This window comes from Vipera ursinii, assembly GCF_947247035.1.
Source record: "Vipera ursinii genome assembly, chromosome: 6".
In the NCBI taxonomy this organism is placed as follows: Eukaryota; Metazoa; Chordata; class Lepidosauria; order Squamata; family Viperidae; genus Vipera; species Vipera ursinii.
In genome coordinates, this window is record NC_139515.1 from 13,770,790 (window position 1) to 13,793,593 (window position 22,804).

The 22,804-nt window shown below is 39.2% G+C and overlaps 1 protein-coding gene across 5 annotated transcripts in view; it reads left to right on the top strand.

Moving 5' to 3' along the window:
* The window catches only part of LOC310641825 (copine-8), an 80,865-nt gene extending 75,335 nt beyond the window's left edge, over nucleotides 1-5,530 (top strand). For all 5 annotated transcript variants that reach the window (XM_083365099.1, XM_083365100.1, XM_083365101.1 and 2 more), the window contains 4 exons: nucleotides 1,355-1,457; nucleotides 2,157-2,214; nucleotides 2,900-2,973; nucleotides 3,468-5,530. In XM_083365099.1, the coding sequence (XP_083221225.1) occupies nucleotides 1,355-1,457; nucleotides 2,157-2,214; nucleotides 2,900-2,973; nucleotides 3,468-3,656 (424 nt within the window). In that variant the 3' untranslated portion in view covers nucleotides 3,657-5,530. The remainder of the gene's footprint in view (nucleotides 1-1,354; nucleotides 1,458-2,156; nucleotides 2,215-2,899; nucleotides 2,974-3,467) is intronic.
* The last annotated feature ends 17,274 nt before the right edge of the window (nucleotides 5,531-22,804 follow it).

Sequence of the window (22,804 nt, forward strand, 5' to 3'; positions counted from 1 at the left end):
AAGAGATCATTACATTACATTACAGAAATGCACAAACCAAGAATGAAAGCTTCCTAGAATGCATATGAGAATATAATTATAAAAGGGAACAAGAATGACATTGACTTAGGTGTATACTACAGGCTACCCAACGAAGCAGAAGAAATAATGAACTTTTTGCTAACTAGTTAACAAATATATGTAGGAAACACACCACAATAGTAATGAGGGACTTTACCCTGACATCAGCTGGGAGACAAACTGCATTAAGTGGGAGATTGGACAGGTTCTTGATCAACTTTGCCATCCAAAAGGTAGAGGAGGGAACTAGAGGATCAGCTATACAGTATTGAATCTCATTCTGACTAACAGAGAAGTGATGGGCAGGGAAGGGGGGTGTTGAAGTTGCCGGAACTTTGAGCAAGGGTGACCATGTCATATTGGAATTCAGTATAATGTAAACACAAACAATAAAACATAATCAAACCAGACTGACTTTAAAAGAGCTGATTTTAACAAACTTAGAGCTTGGGAAAGACTCCATGGATGAAAATCTTAAAGAAAAAAATAACTCAAGAAGCTTGGGAAACTCTGAAAAATATGTATAGAAGCGCAGCCCTGCTCAATACCACTGAAAAAATCCCTTAAAAAAATACCACTGAAAAAATCCCCAAGAAATCCAGGAAGAAACCAGCTTGGTTACACAAAGAACTCTGATAAACAAAGACAAAAAGGATAAGTACAAATAATGGAAAAGGACACGTAATTAAAGTAGAATGCCAACAAACCATCACAGATGGTTAGGAAAGCAAAGGTTCAGAATGAAGTAAGACTTTCAACAAATGTCAAAAATAATTTTAAAAGTTTCTGCCAACACATAAAAAAGAAGAAAAAAGTCAAGGAAACAATCGGTCCACTAATGAGAGAAGATGGCAAAGAAGTAATGGGCAGTAGGGAAAAAGCAGAGCTACTTAATTCATTCTTTGCATTTGTCTTCATGCAAAAAGATATTACAGCCCAACCTATCAAAAGCAGAACCGTAAAAGACAGGCTAGGAATACAAATTAAAATAAGCAAGAAAACGGTAAGAGAATTACCTCCGCTCTAGATGAGATCAAATCACTGGGATCTGACAGATTAAATTCCTTCTTTTCACTTGAAAAGAAAAAGCTAGCAAAATTTAAATCATGCTTTATTTGTTATGCAAATGTACAATTAATAAGGAGCTGCTTTATTTTTGTTTTTGTTTTTTAAATAATAATAATTGGGTGTTTTATCATTTGTTGTAGTGTTTAGATTTATATTTAAAAGCATTCCAAATAGTGTTTTAACATTAAAATATGAGGGCTTCTTTTTTTTTTGTTTTGTTTTTTAGATACGCTGCCTCAATAAAAGATGGCTCCCAGTATTTTGTTCTTCTCATTATTACAGATGGAGTCATTTCTGATATGGCTCAGACAAAGGAGTCCATAGTGCATGTAAGTTTTGTTTTGTGACAGACTCACTTTTGGGAAATGGTATAGACCAGGGGTAGGCAACCTTGGCTCTTTTATGACTTGTGGACTTCAACTGGCTCAGGAATTCTGGGAGTTGAAGTCCACGAGTCATAAAAGAGCCAAGGTTGCCTACCCCTGTATAGACCACAAACAAGAAGCAAATTTTCTCTTCACAAAGTTGCTTTTTCACGAGGCAACTGAGCTTTCTTGTTTTTCCTTTGAAGATGTTTTGCTTCTCATCCAAGAAGTTTCTTCAGCTCACAGCTGAAGAAGCTTCTTGGATGAGAAGTGAAATGTCTTCAAAGAAAAACAAGAAAGTCCAGTTGCCTCATAAAAATCATCTTTGGTATAACCATGACCTGAATGACTGAGAATCTCCATAGAAAAATTTTCTCTTCCTTTGGAGAAAGGGGAAGATTTATTGTACAAAGGTAACCTTTTTAAAAAAAAAACAAAATGGAGCATTCTGTTTTCTAAATCTTCGAAATCAAGTTTCTTGATGAAAACGTGTTGGTTAATTGATTCAAAAGTAAATAATGCTTCTTGAAAATAAAACAAATTTTATTTAACTATTTCAGTAATGTATTTTTAAAAAATATTAAGGGATTAAATGTATATTTAAAATATTTCCCTGTGATATCTGAAAAATGATGTAACTGTTTTCATGTTCTTCTTTTGAAGGCTGCAAAGTTTCCAATGTCAATAATAATAGTGGGTGTTGGACCTGCGGAATTTGATGGTAAGAACCTCAGTTAATATAGCTCCTGTTATCTAAAGAGAAGTCTTAACAAAAATCGGTGGCACAAAGTCTGTACTTCTTTTATTTAATAATTTGTGATATCTTTCATGTAATAAATTATTTGACAAAGTGATAAGAAAAGACTGGACAGCCATTTGTCTGAAATGGTATAGGGTTTCCTGCCTGAGCAGGGGGTTGGACTAGAAGACCTCCAAGGTCCCTTCCAACTCTGTTGTTGTTGTTGTTATATTTTTCTGAAGAAAACTAAGTAACAATGTCCTGTTTCTTAGTTTTCAAATTTTCCTTACGATTTTAATATGGTTAGTTGGTATTCGATTATAATAGATTAGATTTACAGATTAGCATTCTATATGAACCATTTGTGATTTATATAAAAAGTCATGATTAAACAAATTGGGTTAAGCAGATTGTGAATAGAACCAGTATGTAAAATGGGAATGTAGTTTCTTGTTATTGTGTTTTCATTAACCTTATAATTTTGCAAGAAAGTAATTTCAGTAATTCACACATCAACTGTTTACTTATAGTTCATTAAATGCTGTAGTTTATATCTAAGATGTAATTGCATTATATAGATTATTATATAGGAAAGCCACACATTTCATATCAAGTTGGCAGCATTAATTTCAGACAGCGAAATAATGGGAATATTTTATCTTTTAAGCCATGGAAGAATTGGATGGTGATGAAGTAAGGGTTTCATCAAGAGGAGTTTATGCAGAAAGAGATATAGTACAGGTAAGACAAAAATATTAATGTGTTGATTCATTTAAAAGATTTCTATAGCCCCTACCATAGGTGGCTCACAAATGACAGTTAAAAATAATAAAGATAGTAAAAAAAATGGAAAACCAATACTGATACTATCAGCTTCACCAACCACAGCACATCTCCACACAATCACAAAAGCTCCACAATCAGATACCTGAGCATGATAAGTGGAGAAAGAAGGCTGGGCTATTTTGTGGCATCATGTGAAATCTCTCATCCACATTATTTTTCTGCTGGTGGTATTTTTGTGTGCGTATTTGATCAGATCTTTGGTGAGAAGTTTTTCTAAATTGTCTTTTAACTACATTATGACTGTGGTTTTGATTATTTTCGTTGTTGCTGTTGTTGCTTTTTCCTGCATTTGTCTAAAATTATTTTCTTTCCTGCTTTAGATTTCATTCAGCATGATACCACAAAAGCAATACTATATTTTTTTTTTTTGCCCCCCTGTTTCATTTCAGTTTGTACCATTTCGGGATTATGTTGACAGAACTGGAAATCACGTATTAAGTATGGCCCGACTTGCAAGAGATGTCTTAGCTGAGATCCCGGACCAGTTTCTTTCCTACATGAGGGTCAGAGGAATCAAGCCATCTCCGGCACCACCTCCATACACACCCCCTATTCACGTGGTGCAGACTCAGATATGAGTACTTTGAATATTGAATACTTTTGAAAAGTATTTTGGAACTATACACTGCTGCCAAGAAAGAATTCCAGTACAGTGATGCACTTTAAGAGCCAGCAAGTTCTTTGTATGCAGTAAGTAGAATTTTTGAGTGGGCTTTGGGAAAACATTAAAAAAAAGATTAAACTTCATATACCAAAATGTTCAATCTTGCTGCACACGCAACTGAACAGCTTTTATTTACAAGAAGCAAAATGGCTAAGTTGTTTCTAAGTGTTACTCTGTTTCTAACAGAAAATGCCTATTGTGTGGTTTTTTTGAGGAAAGCACAAGACCACGGGTTCTATTCAAAAAAGTCTTTGTCTTTCTGACTTAATATGTATATATAATGTGAATGCAAATCCTCTGTATCACTGTTTACATGTTACTACTTTTGAAATTTAACTACTTTTTATAGTTATTCTTAAAACATTTGTCTTCTATCTTGCAATAGTAAAAATCCACAAGAGAAGCAATATCTCTTTGAATGATTGTCCAGACGAATTAGGTGCAAAGCTAAGAATAGAAAGTGGGGACAAATGCATTCATGGGTCTCAATGGAAACACCTCACTGAAAAGCTCAGTAAAGTATCAACCTGATATATCTGAGAATAAGCTTCCAAGTTGTGAATAATGTAAGAAAATGTATTTTTGCAAGATACTCCAATCCTGAAATAACTTGTGTTTACATTTTTTTAAGATTGATTATGCTGGCATAATAAATGATAACAACAATATCATGCACTTCTAATAACTTTTGAGCTCTGTGTTTAGCTCATGTAAGGTGTGTGAAAACTGTAAAGTATCTTGCATTGAATAACAGTAGACATTTGGCGTTATATTGCTTTCTGAAGGTGAATATCTTACTATGATTGACAGTTGCTATGAGGTTTGTCTAGATTGGCTATTCAAAGCAGGGGGCTGACTTATTTTGAATTGGCTGAGCTGCAGTCATATTGCCATGGAGGGCACATAAATTGTGAATCTTATTTAACTTGATTAAAACTGCACAATTGTATTGCTTTGTGCACAACTTTGTGTATAGAACAACTCAAGTGTTTTATGATATGCTTGTTCTTATTCCAATTATCCAGTGTTTTTGCATGTACAGTTTTTACAAGAAATTCACATTTTTCTGGGTATTTGTCAAAATTTTACAGTAGAACAAATGGCCTTAAATCTCACAGATATCTTGGAAATGATTGTGAATTGCCTTTTATTTTTCTGTCAAAATTGTGTCATTGCCTTGTAATGTGTGGCGCTCTTTTTGGCACATAACCTGTTTGATACCTTCTTTACTGTTATATATGTTACACTGAATAATATGAAATTAAGGTGCATTTTTAAAGCATGAAAGGGATTTCTTCTGGAAAAAACATACATATAGCATCAATAGTATATAATCCTATGTAATAAACAATCTTACATTTTTAAATATATTAAAGGTCCTTAAAATACTAACATTGGAAAATGCTTGTCTGAATAGTATGAAGAATAGCCAAATTGTTCAGAATAGCTAAATAATAATATAAATAATAACTTCTACTTCAGATATTGAAGTTGCCAACCTAGATATAATTTCATATTATTTAGACAGGTATATTCAGAATTTTGAAACACCTCATAACTTTTTCGTCAAATCAGACAATGAAAAAATAAGTTCTAAAAAAAAAAGGTTGCCAAACACTAAGTATGAAATATTTCTCTTATTTACATTTGCTAAATAACAACTAATGCAGTAATGTTTCCTTATTGCTTATTCTTAAGAAATTTCCCAAAAGAGTTTCTTTAGATTCCATTTTTTTTGTTTTACAGTTGTGTTACTATTGAAATAAAAAAGGCAATTTCTGAATGTGACCATTAGAATTTTTTTCTCTGAGCTGTATGTTAATATAAACTAAAAGCCACAAAATTCTGATTCACATATACCTTGCACTTTGAATAGTTAATTATTTCATAATTGCTCTCATAATTTCATAATTGCTCTCCTTGCTTTAAGTTGCATCTAATTCCACATGAAACGTTGTATCCAGGTTTTTCAAACTTGGCAGCTTTAAGATGTTTGCCAGTTTCTAGAATGCAGTTTGAAAAGCACTGATCTAAAATGTTGCTCATTGTTTGGTCAAATTTACAATTGTCATGTCTTCTCTGGTCAGTAAATTATAAAAGATATAGCTAGTAAAATGAAATTCTTTTTAATTTCCTTATTTAAAAGATTCCTAGTGGTAAGTATATCTGATCCCAAATAGAAACTCTTACTTTAAAATGTGAAAGCCAGGGTATAAGGATGGCAAGAGAACAGCAAAATCCGTTGTTGATTCCATAAGCAGTTATAACAGGTAGCAATGATTAAAGAAGACTTCAACATGTCTCGTACAATGAGTTTAAGAGATCAAGATGATTGTAATAAGATTGAGCAAGATTTTTCAGCACAGAATTTTAATTAGCTTCTCAGAACTGCTGGGGGGGTACTGTGATCTGAAGATGCAATGCCATCTCAGGCTAAAAAAAAAGTTTCTTTCAATATGTAAAAAAAAACCAAGAAAAAAGTCAAGGGAACGATCAGTCCATTAATGGGAGAAGATAGCAAGGAAGTAACAGGCAGTAGGGAGAAAGTAGAGCTCCTTAATTCATTCTTTGTGTGTCTTCAAACAAAAGGAAAAAAATAGCCTGACCTACCATAAACAGAACCCGTAAAAGACAGACTAGGAAGATAGATTAAAATAGAGAAGAAAATGGTAAGAAAACACCTGTCCACCCTAGATGAGTTCAGATCACCAGGACTAGATGGATTACATCCATACTAGTTCAGTTGCAGGTAGACCTCAAGCTACAACTGTAGTGGTTCCTGCCCATTAGGGTCGGAGGTTGGGACAAACAAATGAACTGCCTCAATTAATGAACAGCCATCCCTGCTCTCTCCAGTGTGTTTATTAAACAAATCTACAGGTTTTTAAGTGGAGCACAGGGTGCCTCAGTGGAACAATTGGTTGAGGCCACATGGTTATGACCACTTCACCCCACCCCACCCCAGTTGACCCACCATGGGTGTTTGTCCCTGACTGCCCTTTCCCCCACCCACCCACCCCCTGTGCTTCCCTGCCGCCATTATTCCCCCACTGGCCTTCCCACAATTGCGGGCGATGTGCTGTGGGAGAAATCTCCACAGCCGGTTCCCTGCACAGGCCTATTGGCTGCGCCTGTGGCGCCCCTGCCCTCCCAGCTGTCTCACCTGGTTGGGGCGCTGGAGTGAACCGGGAGAGGAGGGAACGCAGGGGGCGGTGGTAGCAGGCGGGACAGGGGCTTCAGTGGGAAACTCAGCCCGGGGCGCTTGGGGGTGGGGGAAGCAGCAGTGGGATCAGAACCTCTATGGAGGTGCAGGGGGAGATAGCAGCAGGTGGCTGCCAGGAAGGGAATTCCCATCTGTGCTCCCGGGCCTGCGTTCCTCGAGCTTTTCCCTGCCTCTCTCTCTTCCTCCCCCTGCCCCCCACCTCTACTCCTGCACTGGGATTTCTTCCAAAGCTTCAGGGTGCCTGTGTTGTTTAGGCAACTGCTGTGGCGCCCAGAGACCTTCCTGCTTTGTTTGATCCCCTTTCGGTCTTTAGGCATTTCCAACCCTCTCTCTCCAATGTTGTCCAGGGAGGTGCGTGCTCAGTTGCCCCTGCCTTCCGCTCTCTTGCTCACGTGAAGGAAAATGGAATTCAAAGGAAAGTGGCTTAGGTTTCTGAAGGTACTCTACACCTGGTAACAGGTACAAGTCACACTCCCATCTTTGCTAACTATGGCTAGCGGTTTGCTGTGCTTAATGTCACGACAGTTGGCAACTAGCTGATGAGAAATTCCCCAGCTAGACAAAATTTTCAGGAGTTCAGAGAGCTGAGTCACTTTTCTACTCTGTGATAGAAAAATAATAGCGTGCTTCTCCTCTCTCTCTTTTTTAAAAAAAAGGTTTATTTTAAGAACAAGATAAGAAACATCTTCAGAATCCTAACAACAGAAAGTCTCTCACTGACAATGGCAATTAAATTATTTCAGAGAAGACTTGATGGCTTATTAATGTAGATTAATATTAAACATTGCCATATTCCTCCAAAAGAAAGGTTCAGCTACCTCCCTTCCCAAATTCCATGAATGCTTGAATAAAATTGATTTTTATAGCAGTCCTGTGTGTTTTCCTGAGATAAAACCTTCCCAAAGATATAACAAATTCTGTTGCAACAAGTCTGTCACAATAAATAGGAATAGTAAATTGTGAGTTATGTACACAGCTTTGGGCAACCTGAATGGATATTACCTGACTCACATACCCTGAATCAGGATGAGTCGTCTAAGAGTCTAGGTTAATGCTGGTCTGCCATGTAGAAGATTACTGTCAACCACATAATGGTTCTTGGCCCTAAGGACAAATGCTAAAAGTCAGTTTTGGAAGTCAAGGAAAGGTAGTATTTTGGATGCCAGATGTTCCACTTAACATTTGAGAAGGAGGAAAAGTGAGTAGGCAGTGATGCAAAGTGAGCATGGCTGTTTCTCACACATGGGAGGGCTCTGTTTTCCTATGCTCCAAGGACGAGAAATTCTGTTGTAGGATTTAAGCTACAGGGATCACATACTTTCCATCTCAAACTAGCAGCAAAGACTAGCAGTTTGGTGCAAACATGCTTATAGGGAGCATAGGCTCTTCCAACAATCCTAGAAACTCAGATTGTCCATTCTGATTGTGGTGCGAAATTGGCAGTTCTCTACATCTTTCTCTTGATGTGTCACTGCCTTCATTTACTTAGGGCAAGCAAAATCAATCTTTTTCTGCTTCCCTGTGTTTTGGTAGGTTGATGCTAAGTTTTCTTTGGTTGAGGATTCTGGGACATGTAATCTGACACATCCAAAGAGTATCATAATAAAAGACTATTCTACTGTGGTTAATGAGTTGAACTTTGAGGAGGATAAGGTTTAAGTCCGCATTTGACCAGGGACTCTAGGAAACAATTAAGGGCCATTCATTCTCAGCCCACCCTACCTCCAAAAGAAATTGCTGGAAGAATGAAATAAGGGAAGTAACCCCACCCTCCCCGGTGAACTGCCTTCAGTGTTGACAATATAAATGCAGTAACTAAATAAATAAATAGTGCTGACATTTGAGAAGGCTCCTTTTTCCTGTTTTCCTTTGGCATTTGAAGCCACTAAGTAATAAGTACATTTTTCCCTCTTGGCCTGTAGAAGATCATTGGACAGTTATAATTTCACCAAGCCTTCAACCCTTCTGTCATAGTTCCGACAGATGAAACTCTTCAAAAGAACTTCGGGGCATTGTTTACCTTAAAGAATCTTTTATTTGAGAAACAAAGTATCGGCACTACATAGTTGAAACCAAAAACTAAATTCCCCTCCCCTGGATACAAAGTATCAAAGCACAATTCCCTCCTCCAGTTAACAGCTATAAATCACATTCCTCAATTAGCTTGAAGCACGGGCTTTTTCCCCAGCTCTCCAGCCTGCCAAAACTCTTAACCAACTCGGGGCCCAATGACCTTGGATTCCCACGGCTGAGTTATTATTGCAATGACTAGCTGGACTCTCATCCACATTCCCCCTCCCAGCATCAACTAACTCTAAAAGCAATAGAGAAAAATGGCTGCATTTCCACCTGTTGTCAAAGCAAGAACATCCGATGTTAGCAGCGTTGACACCTAACTTTGTTATTTGCATTCAACTTGATGATGGGTTGATTTGTTATCATTGTTTTAAATTTGTTTATATGTTGTAACCTCCCTAGAGTCTTTTCCTTTGGGGAACTATGAAAACTGAAATAAATCAACAAACTAATTGATGGTGTGTTTATTCAAGAGAAAATATCCAAATGTAACCATATTAAGACTGGCTCAGGCAGTCAGACATTCTGACTAGGGCTATCTGCCCAGCTTAGGGAGGGGAGGGGACAATTCTATAGCATGGCAGAAGCCCCAAATGGCTGGTGCTAAAAAATCAAAGACTGTAGAAGAGTTGACCCAACCTTTGAAACAGCTGGCCTTTGTGGGCTTCTTTGCCAGCACCGATGCTGGTTCTAAGGAGAAGGAAGAAGAACAGGTGCTCTTCCAGAAAAGAGCAACCACTTTTTTTGTTGAATGGTAATTCAATTCTAATGCCAGCATAGAAAGCAAACTAAAAAGATGGAACCTGATCTCTGATGTCCGTTAGATAATGTCTTCAAGCAATGACCTCTGGAATATGGAAAACAAATCGACGTATTGTTGAGGGGAGGTTCCATGTATAGGAGATAGAATCACACCAGCAGCCCTCTCTGTCCAAAATGTGAACTTGTTGTGATTCAGGGTCAGCCTGTGGGTTCGGCAGTTGGGTCGGACGACTCAGAGGAGGAGGAGGGGGGTGTTGAAGAGCTTGCTGATGATGGCTTTGAGGCTCCGCAGAGCCCTCAGCTGGGCCCCTCCCACTTGGTCACCACGCAGACCCAGCTGTGTGAGCCTGACAGCGTGGATGAAGATGACCCACAGCTGGCCCTGTTCAAGGACGCCCGACGCAGGAGGCAGTCAATCAGGAGTAAACAGAGGAAGGCAATGGGGCACCTCGGAAGGAGGCAGAGAGAGGCCACGCCCTGAACTGTATTTAAGGGGAATGTGTGGGAGGGCTGGTTTGCTGAAGGCAACCGCTTGGATAGTTCCTGTTTCATAGCTCCTGTTTCATGGTTGGTGTCTTGTCTTGCTCTGTTTTATGTTAATAAATTTGGCAGGCTTTATTCCAGCCTCTTGCCGTTTGTAAAGGGGTTGGCCCTGCTTTTTCTGCATGGCCGGTTGCAGGCTTGTACAGAACAGAACTTTGCTGTCTTCGAAAGAGAGGCTTCTGTCTTTTAAATGCAGATGGACTGCTGAATCTTCTAAAGACAAACAGAGTAACATGGTACGTGCAGTACGATGCAGTGAGATGTGCAGATCTGTATGTTAGGGAAACAAAACAACCGCTTCATAAACGCATGACACAACACAGAAAAGCAAACCCATCAAGACAAGATTCAGCATTCCATCTGCATTTAAAAGACAAAGGCCACTCTTTCGAAGACATTTTGGACAGAGAGGACCGCTGGTTTGAAAGAGGGGTCAAAGAGGCCATCTAGGCCAAAACTGAACAGCCCTCTCTCAACAGAGGGGAAGGGGTCCAACATCATCTTATCTCCTGTCGTACAACACAGTCCTTTCAACTGTTCCAAGAAGGCTGCACACCCATTTGCACTACTCAGGTGACCCTGATGACACAGATAAACCTCCAGGTGGCCTCAACGACACTCTAAAAGAATGCAAATGACCAGCTGTCTGCGAGGAGTATAACTCCTTAAATTCCCCACCATCCAGTCAGAGCTGAAGAAGCTTCTTGGATGAGAAGCAAAACGTCCTCAAAGAAAAACAAGAAAGTCCGGTTGCCTTGTGAAAAAGCATCTTTGGGACAACTATGACCCAGATGACAGAGAATCTCCATAGACATTCTTCATTTAGCAAAGTGAAACTCTTCATCTCTACAAGTAAGTGGTTCCACATTCAATTAGAAAGGATTTTCTCCCCTAAATAAATCAAAATTTGCCTTCCTATAACTTAAATGCTTTCTTGAGGTGTGATATGCTGTTTATTATACTTTGTATAACTTTTATAAGAAAAAAGAGGTTCACTATTAAATTCCAATATTCTGCATATGACCTTTTCTTCCTCCCTCGCTTCCACATTTGATGTTCCATGACATGGTTGATACAAAATTTACTGTAATAAAAGAACAGTTTAAAATAACTGGGAAGCATTTGACAAGATTTGCATGGGATTTTAGCAGCAGAATTGGTGAAATTCTAACGCCATTCCGAAAACCTGTTCTTTTGTTGATTATTCTCTTCACACCATTCTTCAGCTATAATGGTTTCTCAATTCAAAGACAGTTGAGTTTTCAAGTTTTATATGAGTCTTTTCTAGAAAAAGATTGCTTTCAGAAAGTATACATCAACAGATTGATGGGTTTTATTTCAAAGCTTAAAGTGTGAGTTTTGACATGGGCCACAATTTATCAGATCAGAATAAGAGGAGGATTGTGTTAAGTCTGTGGTGCCAAAGCCAGCAGCAATCTGATACTACTTTTTTTTGCACCTCACAATATATTAGTCAGAAAATATGTTACTGGATTCCTAATTTTCAAATCAGAATGCCAGAGTCGGAAGGGACCAATCAAGCCAGACTCCCAACTCGGCAGGAACCCAAATTAAAGCATTTATAACTGTCTGTTCTGTCCTCATAGAATCATAGGGCTGGAAGGGACCTTATTTGATTCCAGACAAATGATTGTCCAGTCTATTCTTCAAAAACTCCAGCAATGGAGCACCCACAACTCCGGAAGGCAAGCTGTTCCATTGATTGTTTTCACTGTCAGGAAATTTCTCCTTATTTCCAGGTAGGATCTCTCTAACAAGCTTCCAGCCATTACTTCTTGTCCTATCCTCAGGTGCTTTGGAGAATAGGTTGACTCCCTTTTCTCTGTGGCCAGTCCCTCAAGTACCAGAAGACAGCTATCATGCGAAAACCAGTGGAATGGCTTGTCTTCAGAAGTTATGGGTGCTCTATCACTGGAGGCTTTTAAAATGAGACTGGAAAACCATTTTCTGAAATGGTATACAGGGGGTTGGATTAGAAGACCTCCAAGATCTCTTCCAACTCTGATATTCTGTTATGTAACCCCCTAATCCTTCTCTTCATTAGACAAGACATAAGATAATCTTTATTGTCATTTTTTGCTGTGGGCACAACGGCACACATCAAAAATGAAATTTAGTTTCCCGCTCTCAAAGTGAAACACGTACATGACACACACCTAAAACATACTATATACAACATATGTATAGACCCACACCCCTACATATACATAACAATAAAATATTAAATACTCTCCATCTTGAATATATAACGGAAGGAGGAAGCCTGAGAGTTCACAAGGTTAATGCTGTATGGAATGAAACTATGGCTGAATCTGGATGTTCTGCTACGGATACCACGAAGCCTCCTCCCAGAAGGTAACAAGGAAAACAGGTCGTGAAGAAGATGTGTAGTGTCCCAGACAATCTTACGGACCCTGTTCAAACAACACTTCTGTGCTATGTCCTGGATGGGAGAGAGGGAACTACCAATGATCTTTTCTGCCATCCTCACCACTCTCTGCACTGCCTTCCTGTCTGAAGCAGTGATGCTTCCAAACCAGAGTGTGATGCTGTATGGCAGGTTGCTCTCAATCGTTCCCCTGTAGAAAGTGGTCAGGACAGGGGAAGGAAGATGAGCTTTTCTCATGCGATGCAGAAAATGCAGGCGCTGCTGTGCCCACTTCACCAGTTTCTCACTGTTGAGCGACCAAGCCAGCCTACTTGTTACCTGCACACCCAGGAATTTGATGCTAGTAACCATCTCCACAGGTGAATCATTAATGCACAGAGAAGTGTGGCTGTGCCTGCCTTTTCTGAAATCGACAATGATCTCTTTGGTTTTTCCAGTATTTAAAACGAGGCTGCTTTCCCTACACCAGTTCACCAACCCCTCAACCTCCTTGCAGTAAGCTTCCACCTTGTCATCATGAATAAGGCCCACTACTGTTGTATCATCTGCAAACTTCACAATACAGTTGGTGGCAAACCTAGCACAACAGTCATGGGTCGACAGGGTGAACAGCAGTGGACTTAGGACGCAGCCATGAGGAGAACCTGTGCTCGAGAAAATGATATTAGAGGTATTTGTTCCAACTCTCACATATTGGCCTGTTGGTAATACCCATTTATCATACAATGCAGCCTCCAGACCCCTTATCATTTTAGTTGCTCTTCTCTACACTCTTTAGGTCTCAGCAGCATTTTGTTGTATTATGGTGACCAGAACTGGGCCCAGTATTCCAAGTGTGGCCAAACTAGTGCAATATAAAATGGTAATATCACTTCTTGTGATCTTGATACTATCCCTGTGTTGATGCCTAGGACACTGCAGGCTCATAAGTGGGTGTCCACTATAATACCTAGATCCCTCTCATATTAATTATTGTTGGGCCAGGTACCACCTATTCTACTCCTGTGCATTTTTTTCTTGCCTAGGTGCAGGACCTTACTCTTCTCACTACTGAACTGCATCTTGTTGGATAAGGCCTAATGCTCAAGTCTGTCAAAATCCTTCTGACTGTCGGGTCTATCTTCCAAAGCAATAGCTGTTCCCCACAGCTTGATGTCTTCTGCAAATTTGGTGAGCTACCCTCTTTAAATATATCCAAGTGCTGGAGAGGCCACAACCTGGGTAATTGATTCCACTACTCTGATTGTCAGAGAAGGTTTCCTGACGTTCAGCTAGAGACTGCCTTCTTTTTTCTATTTCATATTCTGTGTCCTGTCTCCTGGAATGATAAGAATTGAGTTTTTTTTCTACTACAGTATGTGGCATTTTTTCTCAATTCCCTCCTTGGACTTCTCTTCTATAAGCTAAACATTCCTATTCTCCCTTTTCTCATCGTGAAAGAGTTTCTGATTCAGCTATCAACAGATTTTTTTTTAACCCAACATTTGATGAGCTTCAGCACCCCATCTGGGAAATGTCTTCCTCAAGGAAGTTTCACTTGCATCAATTCTGCTATCTTGACAGGTTCTGAGTTCAGGCATTTTTGTGTGACTTTAGTTTTTATTTTTATATTTGTGTGTGGTGTATGAGTGTGTTTATTTTTTCCCCCTTGATTTTACCTGCAACATTAATGGATTCAAAGCACAAATAACTAAGATACTGGAGAAAACAGGTATCAGCTATTTTTAAAATGCACATGACTATAAATACAAATTCACATGCATGTATCTTGGAATCACAGGAATTGAAAAATACATTCTCTGCCCCAGCAAAGGCAAAATTCATCCAGAAGAAAATTCCAGTCTTGCTTCTCTTTCTGAGATAGAGTCTGCACTGAATGTACTCCTGTGCAGAGGTCTGACAGCATGTGTTCTCTCTTTGGAGATGGGAAATCTAAATCCATCATTCCTGATGGGTCCTCATGAAACTCCTTCAGAGGTGGAAATTTAAAAAGTACATCAGGAAAACTATAGTAACTTTCCCCAATGTCATACCCTCTAGATCAGTATGGGATACACTGGCTGCAGCCAACTTGTCTCGGCTGACTTGCCATGGCCATCTCAATGCAGTCAATTCACCATGGGACAACTCGCCACGGCCAACTCACCATGGGACAATTCAACACAGAATAAAACTCAAGAGAGGGACAAGTGGACTTGCAGCTCATCCCAGCCTCATGGACTTCCAACTTGAGAAGATTCAAACCTAAAGCAAGATAAGGGCCACTGCAATTCATTTGTTCTTTTCTCTATCTTGAGTTATCCCACATTGAGTTGTCCCACTGCAAGTTGTTCTTTGGTGAGTTGACCACAGCGAGTCGACTGGGGTGGGTTGGCTGAGATAAGTTGAGCATGCTGAGTTGTCCTTAAGCCCCACCCCTAGATGTCCTGGAGTACAATTTTGTATTTGCTATGATGGCCAGAAATGATGACATTTTGAGCTCAACAGAAGTTGTAGTCCACGCTTGGGCAATTTTTTGGTGCTATATCTTTTGGGTGTGGCTAAAGGTTCAGACGTTTGGTGATGAACAATGAATGTGGTTGTGTCACACCCAACTGCAACAGCAGGGATTTCCAGTGTCTTCGTTATATTTGGGGATTGGATTTGATCTGTCTTTGTTTTTCAAAGAGCATTGAATATATTTTGTAGATTACAATACAATATATTTGCCATCTCAAAATGCTGGGAATCAACAATACTGGTTTTCAGAAGTCATAGTGCAGCCAGGTTCCCTAATCCTGTTGTGGTCCAGAAGGCAGTACATTGGGGAAAGCTGGTAAAGACCAAAGAAGAAAAGCAATATTTAGAGAAGAACTAAAGTTGCTAATTCCCTGAACCCTAGTTTATGATAGCCATGAAACCCTCAAATATCTTCTGTCTTGCTAGTCAATTTAAATGAGGATTGTGCTGACAGAAACATATGATGCACAGAGAGATGATAATATCTTTTCTTCTGTCCTCTTGGCAAGATTGCATGAGCAATCTCAAGAAATCCGACCTCAGATTCACCTGGGAAGATTTTGTGGACCGAATGACAAGTGAAGGATGAACAGAGGATTTCAGCTCCAATGGCCAAATACTGCTTCAGTTATTATATCCAAACTCTTACATATGGCTTGGCGGATAAAGTGATGCACAGTTAGCTATTTGACAGTAGATTCTGCTTTGATTGCTAAAGAAAATAAACCTTTTTGCACAATTCGGAACCTAAAAGAAACAAGAAAAATGTTACACATCCACCTCTGAAAACAGCGGTTTCAACATAAGTAACGGGGATGCGTCCATTGGAAAGGAAGACGAAAACTACAATATTTAGCTACATAAGCATGTAAAGACGTAATGAGCTCTTATTTTTAGCCATTTTCGCTAATGTAGGAAGTAGCATTTTCCTTCTCCAGATTTCTAACCAACTACTGCTCCATGTCACCATTTAGTAAAGTATTACAAATGTTCAGGTGCTTTCTATGTGGTTATGGATCCCACCACCCTAGAATACGTTAGCACTTGATAAGTATGTACTTAGAGAATCTCAAGACTGTGCTTTGCTTTCCTTTCCTTTCCCAGAACAACCTATAGCAATTTTCCAGACCTCAAAGATCAATAAACAGATTCTGTCTGTCAGGCAGCTATTTTTTTTTAAAAAAAACAGTCCTAAAGATTGGAGCCCAAGGAGGGCTGTGGAACCTTTTGACCTCAGTGGTTTCTGAACTACATGTCCCAGCAATCCTAATCAAGCACGATCAGTAATGAGAGATGCTAGCAGTGGTCCTTCAAGTCTTTGAGGGAGACGGGTGTTTTAGAAGTGTGATATATAAATAAGTAAATGATCATCTGAAGAGCTTCAAACTTTCCATCCCTTTTGCTCGAGACCCTGCACTTTCTTACAAGATAAAATCCACTTTTTTCCCCATCAAGTTAATTTGATTTTCTCTCTGTGCTGTTTTCTTGGAATAAGAAGTGGCCATTTTGAATGTGGAGGAAAAAGATCAAGCAAGGTGAGTCATACTACTGTATATGGCTTCTCCTCCACAATCTCTCATAGAAGACCCGAATAAGGAAATGTTCCTTCTTGCCATTTCTTTTGCTGCACTGCACTCTTATTATAGTGACAGAGTTGCTGCTTCCATCATTGTGATCTGGGCACCCCCTGCTGCTCTGGAGGTTGGGTCAGCCTCAAAGGCCTTTAGTCATCCCTCTGAAAAAGAAATCTGGCAAGGCTTTATGTCATGAACTGTCTGTGTGGGCTGTGAATGCCAAACAAAGGCATTGGTGCATATTTTCTTTCGGTCTTAGCCTTCTACTCCCCCACCCCAGTTCTCAAATCATTATGCAAAGAACCTATTCACCCTATGGGCAATCTCTTCTAAGAAATACGGGGGGGGGAAGGTTGGGGGGAAGACTCCTCTATCCTACCTGCACACATGAACACATACATAAAACACCACTTGCTCTTAAAAAAACCGCAACTTTAGTACAAACGACAGTTCTTAAAGGCAGCCCCAGCAGGATAATGAAGAAGCTGCTGTTGAAATCTATAGTGTAGAATGTATACAATGGTATTTTCCCTGTTATTTCCACCTGGTGCAGAAGAAAATAACTAGGTGAAATGGAAGCCTACAGATTTAGCCCAGATTTACCTCTACCACTCTTCAGAAAACCCCACCAGCAAATCAAGATGACTTGGTTTCTTGCTGTTTTACTCATAAATAAACCAGCCTGGATAACCAACATGTCAAGAACATAGAAAACAGTCCAGCTGCAGCAGAATGCCCTGGACTGTTTGTTCCCTGATTAATTGTTTTCTTCAGCTGTGGCTTTTGCTCAAGACTCACCTAGAAAATTTGCAAAGTGCCTTGCATGGATAATTTGATCAAAGGTCCATTTCCTTCAAAAGTCTGTTTCCAACAGTGGCTAAGAAGACAAACTGGGAATTCACAGCAAGGAGACAAACCAACGTGATTGGCTCTACCGTTAAGCACAATAAGTCAAATGCCTCAGGCAGCTAAGTCTGATATAAGGAAAGCACAATAAATGTTTGGTTGCAAATTCTTCTTATTGTTATTATATGTTATTGGTTTGTTTGTTGTTGGGTTTTTTTTTGCACCTAGACTCCAGTTGACTTCCAGGGCCAGGCATTTGGTCTACTGCCTCAGGTAGCCAAACATTTAGGTTATTCCTCTTCCTGTGATCTCCTTCTTTGGGGATTTGGTCACATACTGAATATTTTGCTGAAGTAATGAAAGCCTGGTTTGCATGTGCTTAATACAAATATGATACCATTCAGGTTAATCAGAAACTTAACTTGTGATAGAAGTCCTATTTGTGCCATTGGTGATTATGACAGTTCTGATCAGGAGTGAGATATGGCATAGTGTCAAATTTCAAACATCTTCAAGCAACTTCCTCCAATCCACAGAGAAAAAAATGAGATAGTGACTAAACTATTGGACTGACACTAGGAAGACCCAATTTGGGTTTACTATCAGTTATGGAAGCTCACTACAGCTAGGTATACCCTCAGTCCCGCTGAGCTGTTGAGAAAGAGATATAATATCTTACCAAGGAAAGCTTAATTTAAGGGATGCTTGAGATCGGTATTATGCCTCTGGAAAGGTTGCCATGTCCCGAACACAGCAATGCCAAGTAGTTGCCCTTCTGATTTATAGCTTTTCTCTCAGGCATTTGTAATACTAATGGAGAGTCAGAGCCTGTGGCCTTTCAAGCATCCCCTATTATTCCTAATGTTGGAAAGTATTATGAGGAAGAAGAAAGGCATAATCTGGAGGGCCATAGATCTTCCATGCTCCACAGCACAAATATCAATACGAAATTCTCTTCCATTCTTGGATCGTGTGTGAGCCTTCAACTCAATGTTAACTCCTGTCGGTTTCCTAAACAAGCCCCTGCAGTTTTCTTGGTAAAATTTCGGAAGTGGTTTGCTATTGCCTTCTTCTTAGGAGTAAGAGAGCACAACTGGCCCAATGTCACCTAGATGGCTTTGTAGTTTAGGTAGGACTAGAATTCACAGTCTCCTAATTTCTAGTCCAATGCCTTAACCATTGACTAAACTAGGCTCTCTCTTCATTGGAATAGGCATATTAATCTAATTTAGGTTAATTTAAGACAACAGAAGCAGATACTTACTGTTTCCCTCTTTTTGACAAAAGAGGGAAACAATAAGGATTTGATTCTGTTGTCTTAAATCAGGGGTGTCAAACTGCTGGCCCGCAGGTCGGTTGCATCATGTGGAGGCCACGCCCACCCCAGCTCCAGCAATGCAAAAAAAGTCACAATACGTTGCAACACGTCACGTGATGTGGCTAGTTTGACACCCGTGTCTCAAATTAACCTAAATTAATGAACAAAATGATGTGATGAACAAAAGTGATGAACAAAAAACCCCACCCACCACTCCCTTAATTAAATGCAATTTCAGAATAACACAAATCAAGTACAACTGCTTTCTGGTTGAAACCCTGATTTAAAATAGATTGGCTAAATAATCATGATTAACAATTAAGCAATAATTAAGTATTATCCTGTAATGAAAATTCTCTGTGAAGGAGGTGTTAATTTCTCCGGAGTTCTCCAGGAAATCTCAGGTTATAGTGGCAAACCACCTCTATATTTTTTCCAGGAAAAAAAAACAACCAGGCCTTCCTATCAAATTACCAGAAATTGAGCTCAACTCAGAGAAGATGTTAATTTTTGAAAATTGCTCCTTTGATTTTTTTTTTGGCTACCTTTCCCTTGAATTTATTTACTTCTACCTCGTTTCCTATTGTAAACCATCATAGTGACATAGAAATTAACATGATGAAAATGAAGCTCTTTCCATGAAGAAAAGGTCAGTGCCTAGACAAGAGAGAGAAAATCTAATGTACTCCAGACATATAAATATCATAGCTCAATTATATTTGCAATCAGGTTCAAAGAAGAGCTCATGATAATGGATAAAGAGTGGCTAATTCAAATGGAAGGCCAAAGTTCAGGCCACTGAGTGACAGAAGAAAGCAAAGGATTCCTCTTCTATTTGATTTTTCAGATTTAATTTTTTCAAAGCTTTTGCAGACAAAAAGCTAGTAGACTAGTAGCTCGGCAGCTGGATCTGGCCTAGTGTTCTTTTCATTCATATTTTTCAAATTTCTATCATAATTTCATTATTGTTTTTAACATGATTGTTTTTTAACATCATTTCCTTGTGATTTGTAAACCACAAATGACAATGTTGTCATATCTTTTGTTTATTAGCCAGCATAGGGTTGATCAGCAGTACTATGGCAAAATGGAGTCAGGGTCAAAAGATTTGATATGCAAAGAGAGAAGAACAATGGGGAACTTTTCAAATGCTGGCTCCGGCCCCCATCTTTAAAATTTTCCAGGTGGTGATAAAAATGTGACAATGGTCATGCTTGAGAGCTTTCAATCTGTCTCACAGGCTCTCAATCAGCAAATCTAAAATTCACGATCTTCATGACGGAATGCTTCAGAATTATTAAACGTGGGGCCCACACATTTTTGTCTTTTCTAAACTTCTTTGAAACTACATATAATTGGGACTGGGGAATATCATCCTAACTGTTTCAAAGAGCTCAGAAGAAAGTTGCTATCAGTGAACATAAAAATATAATTTTCTTTATAAGATTGGCCTCCGTACTACAGGATTAGAAATGGCTGAAAAATATTTTATTTTTCGCAGAGACTGAATTGATTGAAGCCTAAAAACATGTATCTTGTCAGCATTGTATGACGGCATGTTGTTTTGTGTTATATTACGTTGTGTAAAGCAGTGAGAAGGCTGAAGCTGAAGCTATATTGCCATATATCTCCATGTCTCATCATGGGCCTGAGACACTATCACTCAACTGCCCCTTTACTTCCTTTCTTGATTTTGAGCCACACTTCATCTCTGGTTTCATCTCAGCACCCACCCACCCCCTATTCAAATACCTCTAAAGTTTGAGTGAAAGAGTTCAAATGATTCAAGGGTCTCCACCTTCTAGGCGGCACAATGCCTAGCACTTGAAATGTTCTGCACCCCACAAAAGACTCTGATTAGATTGGTCTGATTGCACAAATCACTACTCAGAATCTTCTCCAGGATCATCCACTGATGAACTCTGAGATCTCTATCTATACTGCTTAACAGAAAGACTGCAAAAAGGATGGGACTTTTCAAGACTTTCCAATTCCTTTAGAAAGTTTGGAGTTTGCCGCCATACAAAATATGATGCCTTGACCATAGATGAGTTCAGAATCATATACCCTAATGCAATGATGGTGAACCTTTTAGACACCGAGTGCCCAAAACCCGCCTGGCCTGCCCCCGCTCCATTCCTGCCACCCCCCAGCAGGGCCACCCACTGCCTCCATAGCCCGCCACAGATCGCCCAGGCAGCCCTGCAGTCCCATGGCAGCCACACCCAGCATCATCTGCGCATGATGTGACATGAAGGTGGAGTCTTGTCTCTGCAGCCTGGCTGCCATGTCCTTGACTGCGCTGCTCTGCACAGGCCGCACCCGGGGGTGACTCTCCGGGGAGCTGCTGGTAAGGGGGGCGCAGGGGGAGGCGGGGCGACGGCGTGCATGCCCATAGAGAGGGCTCTGAGTGCCGCCTCTGGCACATGTGCCATAGGTTCACCACCACTGCCCTAATGGAAGAGAGTCTCAGGTAATCACTGAGTTGACTAACTTGAGGCTCACCTCTACTACCTTCTCATGATATTGATGTTGATGTTGGCAGCTGTGGTTGTGGAGCCTCTAAGAAGGGAGTAGACAGATTCCCCCAACTAACCAACCTAAAAACCAAGAAAGAACATTCTGTGCTAGAAACAAGTTTCTTGTTGCCATTTTAAGAAAAAAAATTCTTCCTTCATTGTAAGTGATCCAGTTTGATCAAATACCAAGGTTGCTTCTGAAATGCATCAATCCTTGCAAGCAATAGATTATGTCCTTTCATAGAGAGTAGGAAAATTTTCAAGACAAATGGTTTTGATGTTTGTCAGATAGTGAAATGTTGGCAGTTAAGCATTTCTTTAATAACATCAACATCAAGTCCTTTAAGTACCCTAGATCATCAGTTTTCTAATGATGTTTGGAAAGTTAAGACAACCAAAAAGGCATAGAGATGGTTACTATCACAGTATACAGATATTAAATCTCTGGTTTCTGTACCTTCAACTGGTTGAACAGTGCACCGTAGGGTGAAACATTTTGAACAAAAGTACCTCAAATGGACTAACTTACAGAAAGTGTCCCAAATCCATGACTCATGTGGAATTGAAATTTAGGAAATTTTATACAACATTTTGTGACATAAACATAAATAAAAATAAATAAATAAAAATATTTTTAGTGTCAAAGAAATAACATCTTAATCCGATTAGTAAAAGCGACCAAGCAATTTAGCATTGTGTTGTTTTTTATTTATGTTAGAAAAGCCTTGATTTTATTTCTTTTATTAAAAGAAATTGGCATCTTGCTGTAGTTGGATGTTTAAAATTCATGCAGATCCCCATAATATCTTATCTTTATGGCTATCATGTTTAATATGATTATGCAAAGAAGGAAAAAAGAAAAGTACATAACCCCTAGCCATCACATTCAAAATATTTAATTCTGCCTTATTTTTAATAAAATAATTACCCTTTGGCCATAGAAAATAATATTCATCAGCCTTTTTATTATTTGGTAGTGTACCAGATCATAAATGAAAAGTGAGCACAGTTTTTAAAGCACAATTATAAATCCAGAATAAATTCTTCCTAACACTGCTAGCTCCTATCCAACCCATCACCCACAGTAATTAAGCATTTTAGTCATCTACATTTAAGATTTTACATCCTAGTTATAATTATGAGAGTTGTTCCTAAATGGTCATGTTATGCATCTCTAGTATAGATATATATTTTATTAATATAGATTAGTCATATATATGTGCACATTGTTTAGAGATAATTCCATGGAATTTATCCATTTTATCAAGTTGCCAATGTTGTAAAACAGATGT